This window comes from Morus notabilis, unplaced genomic scaffold, assembly GCF_000414095.1.
Source record: "Morus notabilis unplaced genomic scaffold, ASM41409v2 Scaffold1708, whole genome shotgun sequence".
In the NCBI taxonomy this organism is placed as follows: domain Eukaryota; kingdom Viridiplantae; phylum Streptophyta; class Magnoliopsida; order Rosales; family Moraceae; genus Morus; species Morus notabilis.
Window position 1 is genome coordinate 149,339 of NW_010361270.1, and position 9,413 is coordinate 158,751.

A 9,413-nucleotide genomic window follows, 5' to 3' on the forward strand; every position below is an offset into this window, starting at 1 on the left:
TATATATATATTTATAATGGGCAATTTTTAGACTTTGTTTGCAGTGGTATCTTTCCTGTTAAGCTTGCCTGTAGAACTTAATTTTTTATAATAAGCAGTTGTGAACAAGGTGCTTTTGCTTTTTGTGATTTTCTGCTTTAATGAGCAGAAACAAGCATTCATTAGGTTAGAGCAAAAGAAAGTAGTACATTTTTGCCTCAAGATTGAGCCATAAATATATAGTTTAACACCCCCACTAATAACCATGGCCCCAATTCACACTCTTGATGGAGATTGAAAAGATATGATGATGGCTTATAAACCTAATGATTTCATGAGAAACGGCCAAAGAAGAAAAACAACTTGCGCTTTTCCACAAATCAAACTTTTAACTTTTTCCTCTAATCACCACGTGAATGTGGGACCTTACTAATATCATCGTTCACATGATTTTACATATGAATAGCCTCAGCAGTTCATGACCCTATTTGATTTTTCAATTATTTCAGTATGAAATCTTACAGAAAAGAGGAAAGAAAATGTAACGGAAATAGTTCATCATACATAAAACAAAGCTCATAAGCTCATACTGAGTAAGTTCATGTCATCATCACCTAAAAACATCTCAACAAAAGTAAAAGGAAGATACAAAATACAAGATACAACAACTACATGACACGTTATTAGACTTTCCAAAGTTCTCAACACTAGTATTAGTCTCTCTTTTTTTTTTGCCTCTCTAAAATTCTAAGTCACCTTTGCCAAATTCCCACTTTAACTTTTTGGCAAAACACAAAGCTCAGAAGAAAGCCCTGCTCCCATAGAACACACGGGAGCCGCTGTTTTTCGCGGCCTGTAACTTCGGATCAGAGCTCGAATTCTCCGAGGAGGACATGGAGGTCGGGGTTGTCGTTGACGTTGTCGTTGTCCCGGCAGGATCAATGTCCAAAGGGAGCTTCATTTTCGCCAAGGACTCAGTGAACTGTTGCATACTCTTCATGTACATGTCAACAATCTCCTGCTGCACAACCTTCTGCTCAGGCTCAATGTTGACAGTCACAACAGGCTTTGTGAACGAATCACTCGACAACCCACCAGAGGAATCACTCTCACTATCCTTTCCATCCACAGCTTTCTCCTTGGCCTGTTTCCTGTCCGGAGATTTCGCTTTCTCCCCCGCCGGAGCCTCAGAAGACTCCGAGCTCGCTTGCACCGAAGGAGACAAAGCTCCATTTGCCGTCGACACGCTTGGTGGCGAATCGACTGCTTTCGGAGGAGCCTGGACAGTCTCGGCATTGGAGAAACTCTCCACAACATCATCATGTTGATCATTAACAACATTTTCACCACCAGCATTGACCAAGCTCTCGGAGCTAGTATCATCAGACTCCAAACTAGTACATGGCAATCCAAAATACTCCGAAACCATTATCTGATCCTCATTCGCAATCTTAGGATCCGGGAACTCAATCTTGTCCAATTCACTAGTGATAGGAGACTCAGATATATCAGCATCACCATCTTCCTGCAAATTGGTGGCTGCTGCGGGCTTCGCACTCACAATCACCGCGGGCGACGCCCCGGTGTACTTAAGCGAAAGCTGGACAAAACCCGCCGGGGAGTGGAAGAGATCGGTGGAGGAGAGTGAGAATTCCTTCTCCAACTCTCCATTGTTGATCAAGACCTCAGACAAAGGGACCAAGGCAAAGCCAAGAGGCTGGTCCTCAAGGTAATTCCTGACCCTGCTGAGCATCCAAATCTCACACTTGAGAGAGGACTCAATGGTGTTGACACTGAGCTCGAGCTTTTCGTTGAAAACCGGGTTTCGGCCTCCGCCATTGATGATGGTGGAGGAGACTGTTTTGTCTGGATCAGTGGTGAGGCAAATCTTGGCGTAGACGTCTTGTTTGTGGTAAATGCAGATGTTGTGGATGTCTCTGGCTGAGTGGATGTAGACATGGAGGAGGCCTATGGACGGCTCTAGATTGTTGTTGTTGTTGTGTCGGGCAGAATCTTTGCCGTTGGTTTTGAGGTCCTTGGAGGTTCTGGTGGTGAAGAAGTCGGATTTCTGCTTCTCATGCTCGGAAGAATCGGCAGAGTTCTTGTATGGAGACACAACGGATTGTGGGGAATCCATGGCGGCTTAGAAGATTTGGAACCTGTGGAAGCACAAGAAGATTTTGTGTGAAAAAATAAAAGTAACCCAAGAATTAATATAAATACTAGAAAGTTTTGAGGGATTTTTGGAGCAAAAGCTCAAAATTATTTTGTGAAGTGATGTATAGATATAATGCATAAGATACACCAGAAAAGGAAAAGTCATAAAATTTAGAACCCAAAATTTAACAAATAAGACGTTCTTTATCAAACCCAGTTGTTGAGAGATTTATGTATAAGCTATGAGGTACTAGCATAAGTCATAAGCTGAGATACACAAAAGGAATATATATATACATATATATATATGTATATATATATATATATATATTCAGAAGCCAGATTTTCCACACAAAAAAAGGACTTTTTTTTTTGCTTCCTTCAAAACCCAGAACCCAAACTAAAGACAAGAGGGTGACAACCAAAATAAGCACAAGTTTAAGAAAATTCAGTAGCAAAGTACCAGAAATTAACTATGAGATGAAGATATCAACACAGAAAATTCTTCAAAACACTAAAAAAAAGACCCTTTTTGGATGAACAACTCTAGAAGCAGCAGACAAAACCAAAATCAGGAAAAACCAAGAACTTAAAGCCAAACCCAGAAAGTTAAAACTAAAGATAAGCTGAAATGAACGGGAATTTTGCTCCAGAATCCAAACCCCCACAAAACAAAATTGAACCTTTCAAGTGAATTATTATCCTTATACTAAAAACCAAGAAAATTCCCAAAGCTTAATAAGATAAGAAGAAGCAAAAAACGCCAGATATGAACAGATTCCAATAAAGCTACCTACTTTTCTAACACAGAAACACCACGACCGGAATCCAAGGGAGTAAAAAGAGGTAAAGCAAAAAAAAAAAAAAAAGACAATGACCCAGATCGTCACATAATTCTAAAAACAAAACCAAAAAAATCCCACTTTGAAATTCCCTTCCTTTGAGCTCTCCAACAGCAATTAAAACATAAATAAATGAAAAACAAGTAATAAAAGCACAAAAAGAGAAGAAAGCAAAAATCCCAAGATTGGTACAAGCTCTTTATCTTTTTCTTTTTTCTTTGGCTTTTGGCTGTTTTACCTCAAAAGTCAAACCGATTTTTCCTGGCTCGAAACCGAGATCTGTCCACGACCCAGTTCGTGAATCGAGGTGGTGATTGATTATTCTTCCGTTGTTGGACAATAACCGAACAGTGGAATATGGAACTTCCTTGAACACCGTGAGAAAATGAATGATGAATAATTAGTTTAATAATAGTAAACTACACAAAAGAATACAACTTCGGTTACTGGGGAAAATGAAAAACTTCAGATGCGTGTGTTGAAGCTTGTCGGAAATGGGTTTTCTCTCTCTATCTTTCTCTCTCTCCTGTTTGTATACGTGTACCAAGTGGATCAGTATTTATGGATGTTTTGTTGTTTTCTTCCATGAACAGTAGATTAGTAATAGTTTAATATGAATGAGATAGATATTTTGTGTGTGTGTTCTTTTTTGTTGTCAAATTCCAGGGATTGAGAATTGAAGAATTATTTATATTATAATTTGAATTAAAATGTTGAGTTTTTTTAAAGGTACATTTTCATTATTAATTTAGAACAATTTTAATTATATTAATCATTTTATTTTTTAGTTAAAATAATTAATGATTTAATTTTTTTTATTTTTTTTACTCTAATTATTAGTTAAATGATTAAATATTTTAGAGAATATCTTTCACACTAACTAAATATAATTAATATGGAGTGGTTAGTTATTTAATTTTTTATATTATTTTATTTGTTTAACTGTAATAAATGTAAAGATTTTTTTATAAATTTAATAAAATTGTTTATATTTTAAATTTAATAAATATTAAAATAGTTTATATTGAGTTAAAGTAGAAAATATAATTAGAGTAACTCACTAAAAAATTACTAATTAAAATAATATTTTAACAATTTTAATTAAAATTTAAAAAACTCTCTTAGAGATGCTTTTAACATGACATCCTCAAAATTGGCTAAATTACAATCTTTTTACAAGAGAAATAAATTATTAAAATTAAAAGTTTAAAAAGTAAGTTGTCAAAAATGCTGCAAATTTAGGGGTGAATATGCCAAATACCCTTATGCTAATAATAAGCCAAAGAAGGAGATGGGTTTTGCAGGTACACCGCCCCATGCGTTTCGACTTGGTTGGACCAATCAGAACAGGTTTCAGTGCGCTTTTGTAGGTGGGGTCCGTGGGGACACCAAGCACACGCATATATATATATATATATATATATATATATATAGTATGTATACTTTGTATATGTATATACATTTGTGTGTATGTGTGACTTTTCTGCAACTAGGGTGCAACTTTATTGAGATTTTCACTTATGTTAGTGCTTTCCCTTGCTAAACAAAATATTGGAATTTGTTTATACCCCAAAAAAAAACAACAACAACAAAAAAAATGCATTAATTACATATTCTGCTTTTACTATAACCCTTATAACCAAACGTGTTTCCAATCTTTAAAACGTATTATTTATTCTTATGATGCATGAAAGATTAACAAAAAAAAAAAAAGAAAAACCTTATTCCATTAGAATTTTAACAAAAATAGCATGTCAAACAAAGAAAACGAGGGTCACTGAAAAATTCAGTGAACAATTAATTGTGTGTTAATTTTCATGAATTTTTTTAAAAAAATTATACGTTAAAATTTAATAGATGGGGGACCAAAAAATTAATTATAGTTGGGGGGTGGAATTTTTATAATTAATTCAATAAATATAGCCATTTGCTAGTGTTACCTTTAATTCCCGAACCACAAAAAGATTTTATTTTCTATCAAGGTTTCTCTAAAACTAAACCAATCATTTTCTTGTTTATGCAAAGACAAACGAGAACCTAACATGTGTGAGATCAAATGTTAGCGATAATAGACCATTGTTCTATAGCTCTTTTTTTTATGAGAGATTTTTTTTTTATGTTTCTATTTTTTATTCTTTAAAATAGTGAGATTATGTGTTTGGCGTGCATGAATATTTAGAAATCAAATACTAATTAACTTTCTATTTCACCTGTGTTTCTAATAGATTTTAATAGTGGCATTAAATAGAGATTACGGGCTTAAAACCTCTTAATTTATAGCCCGTTCACTTTGCTGATTCGAGTTTGTAATTCGAGTTGAGATGTGATTTTATGTGAGAGCTTTTTATTATAGTAAAAAAGTTAGATGTGACTGTTTCTGAGAACTTTTTACTGTAGCAAAACTTAAATTTTAAACTCGAATCGGTGAAGTGAACGGAGACATTTTATGAGAGCTTTTTATTGTAGCAGAAAAAGTTAAATGTGACATTTTTTAAGAACTTTTTACTGTAAAAATCTAAAACTGAAAAGTCAAATCGGTGAAATAAACGAAACCTGAGAATTTAAGTGGAGTGGAGTTTGGGTACGTCCTGTAAAAAAAACAAAAATAGAGAGCACGGGTACGACATATTATTTCACTTTCACTGAGGAAAAAAGAGAAAAGCAACATACAAAATTGTGCGCAAATTATTGTTTTAAGCTTTATTTTTGCTAAATATTTTTTTAGTATTTATCAGATAATTCGGATGTTTTTAGTCCAATGCAATTCTGATTTAATCTCATTCAAATCACACTATTGCTAGTGCTCCGCGTCAGAGGAGTTCCATCTTTTTGCTCCATAAAAATCTTGAGAATTATGCACATGCTGTTTTTTGCAGCTTTTTTTTTTTTTTCTCCTCCCCCATTTTTTTTTTCTAGGGACTTTCTTTTTTACAGCCATTCATGAGTTTTACAGTTTCTCTGCGCAAAGGCTGAAAACTTCTGCTAGGAATATATATATATATATATATATATTTGAGAAATAGTAAAAAATTAGTCAATATGAAAAGCTTAAGAAAGTATATAGATAAATTTTTAGTTATAGAAATTAATAGGCCATAACTTGTCAAGTTATGGTTTATAGTCAGACAAGTTATTGATAAAAATTGTGAATTATAGACAATAACCTGTTAAGTTATGGTTCATAACCAGATAAATTATGAATAAAAACAGTAATTTAGCCTATTTATTAACTTATATAAACTATTGATCTATTAATTTTAATTCATCTCAAGTCTTGGCCTATTTCCCTCTTTCTCCCTGTATATTTATAGATCAAAGCAAAGTTTAAAGTCAAAGATTGAGTAGAATATGTACTATTGAACCGTCTTTAATAATTTAACCAAAGATAAAACATAAAAGGACAAAGAAGAAGGTGTTCAACCTGCCTAACTTGATATATGGTTGCATTTTCCCTTAAAAAAAAGAAAAAAAAAAAAAGAAGAAAGCTTGCATAAATATAAGAAAAAGATGATAGGAAGAGATGGCAACAAAATGAATAAATCTACCTTTTTCATCCATTAAAAAAGAGAGAAAATTAAAAATACCATTCAAAATAGTACTAATTAATGTTTATGTCATAGAAGTGGTGCAGTAAAATCAGAAAAAAAAATTAAGTGACACAAACGTATATTTTGAGTGCCATAAATATAAAAATAGTAAAAAAATAGTGACATAAATGTAAAGATATTAAAAAAAAAGGATAAACAAGAACACTTAGCAAGGCAAATAGCTTCTTTGGTTTGATAAAATAATTTTAAGAAAATTTGAAAAATTGGGTGACAGCTTAATTACATAAAAATACAACAGATGGAAAACAAATAATTCCAATTTGCATGTGCCATCCACGTATTATAAACTTTTTTTTTTTGTTTATCTCTCCTTTGTCCTTCATATACATTTACGAAAAAAAAAAAAAGAAATGTAAATGTAAATTCAAAGTAAAGATGCTAGACTAATCAAGGGGCCTAAAAGTAAAGAATGAATGACTTAGGAGGATTCTCACTTTTCTACCCAAAAAAAAAAAAAAGTCACCCAATGAGAGGTAAAAGCTTTAGGTCCTGTTTATTTCGTCAATTCGAGTTTAAAATTTAAATTTTATTACACTAAAAGCTCTTAGAAATCATCACATGTAAAAAAAAGTTACATTAAAAAATTCTTACGTAAAGTCACATCTCAACTCAAATTAAAAACTCAAATCAACGAATTAAACGGGCCCCATTTTAACAAATTATTTAGCAAAGCTCCTCCAAGGATTCTGTTACACAAATTCAAACCTGAAGTTGCTATTGTTGAAAAGCTACAAATAGTTGAAATAAATAACTAATTATGGTGGGGTCCTTTTGCATTTTAATTCAAATGACTTTGGAGGGCTAGGGGTCACTTAAATGATCTCTAACCGTCACTTTGAAATCTTATAATCCGTCCAAAGTAGACTTTTGAGGCAGGATTGCCTGCATGACCACTCTTCAGTAACCAATGGACTCTTAATTTTAATTTTTCAAAAATTCTTTAACCAGTAATGTAAAATACAGTGATTGATTTCATAAATGCCCCTAAAATTTATACCATGTTTTACTATGCCTCTATATTTTAGAAAGAGTCGCCCATGAAGTATTAAAACAGTTCAAAATATTCCTCAACCTCTTATGGATCATTGATTTTATGTCAATTTTAGACAAAAGTAATAACTTAAGGGGAAATTGACTTAAAATTAATAATTGGGGGCATTTATAAAAGTATAAGCAGTCCTATATTGTCATTTTATTAGTTAAACAAACGTACGAGGTATTTTAAATCATGGTACATAATTATGATGAAATGAACCATTTTCAAAATTTAAGATCATGTTAAAACATGGTATAAAGATCATGAAGTATTTATAAAGTTAATTCAGAATACCTTAACAATAATATTATTATCTTGAATTATCATACTTTTATTTGATTTTGTTAATTTTATATGATTGTTTATTTTAAAGTAATTTTATCAGGATCTAATATTTAAAAACACCCACCATTAATGGGATGTCCTACTCCTATTCTAGAACGTCTTTTTATACATATCTCTTTTTTAATTGAATTCTTTCCTTTCCTCTCTTTTCTCAAGGAACCCCTTGGCTCTAAGATTAGTCACCCATGACAATGATGGGAAAACTTTTTTTCCCTCTTCTTCCACAATTGTCTTTTTTCCTTTCTTTTCCCTTTTCTGGATGATATAGATAGATTGGATTAGACATGTTGGGTAGAATTTGATGAATTAGTATACTTTTCATCTACCATTATATACTTTTCCCAAGTTGTCACCTTTTATGAGTATGAAATGCCGCAATTGGCGTATTTATAGATTATCCATACAAAGTTTGAGAAGCCAAAGCTTAATCCTACCACTAATATGGCTTTACAAGTCCACAAGACTATGGATTGGTTTGTTGAAAACTCACTTTTGGTGGATCTAGTTTCTCCTAGAGGAATTTAAAAAAAAATGGAGCAAAATAATCAGTCTCCTCTTAGGACCCGTTTAGTTTGCTGATTCCAGTTTTTAATTCGAGTTGAGATGTAATTTTATGTGAGAGTTTTTTACTGTAACAAAAAAAATTAGATGTGACTGTTTCTGAGAGTTTTTTACTGTAGTAAAACTCGAATCGGTAAAATAAACGGGGCTTTATTTATGCAACATTGTTTTCAAATTCACCAACCTCTAATAATTTTTAGCCTTTTTGTCATTTATAAACAAAATTGAGATGTTGTTTGAGGGAATTGAGAAGCACTTCAAGTGTAATATATGTACTTCTTAGTGCTGTAACATAAACTATAGAAAAGGACATCTATAGTGGGGTGCCTGCCTATTTCACATTAGGAACCAATGATTTTAAAAATTACAAAAAATTAAAAATTATATGTCTTTGCCATAATCCCATTAACTTGATATGTCTCCAAAGAAATATGAGGAAATTCTGATGATGACTTAATAATATATATATATATATAAATGATAATAAACTCCGCGGAATTGTATAGCAATACTTATATACATATAATATATATATATATATATTGAAAATATGGCAACTTTGATGGGCTTTATGTGGCACTATTGTTTTAGGGGGTGTTCTATTTAATTGTACCTCCATGACTTTTAAATGCTAGTTGCTAGGCTAAAATCACAATAAAAAAAATAAAGAAAAGAAATTTACTTGAAGACTTGTCCCATAATCCCCTTTAACTTGATATATATGTCTCCAACGAAATATTGGGAAAGAGAGAATTATTTGAACTCATGATTTTTACTTATACCCTTTAATTAATATAGTTATTGACTAAAAGAGTATTAATTAAGAGTAAGAGATAAAAATTTTAACTAAAAATGTATTATATGTCTCCAAAGAAGTATAGGGAA

General features: G+C 32.1%; 1 protein-coding gene across 4 annotated transcripts; it reads right to left on the minus strand.

The window, feature by feature from the left end:
• Positions 1-515: 515 nt before the first annotated feature.
• Positions 516-3,518, minus strand: LOC21392840. Of its 4 annotated transcripts, none has more exons than XM_010098981.2 (2): positions 3,217-3,518; positions 516-2,138 (listed from the first exon to the last, which is right to left on the minus strand). In XM_010098981.2, exon 2 carries the CDS (start codon positions 2,114-2,116, stop codon positions 779-781), a length of 1,338 nt encoding a protein of 445 aa, XP_010097283.1. In that variant the 5' UTR covers positions 2,117-2,138; positions 3,217-3,518; the 3' UTR covers positions 516-778. The 4 variants fall into 4 exon arrangements, with proteins under 4 accessions (XP_010097283.1, XP_024021933.1, XP_024021931.1 ...); XM_024166165.1 differs by lacking the exon at positions 3,217-3,518 and adding an exon at positions 3,060-3,131; XM_024166163.1 differs by lacking the exon at positions 3,217-3,518 and adding an exon at positions 2,934-3,015.
• Between the last annotated feature and the right edge of the window lie 5,895 nt (positions 3,519-9,413).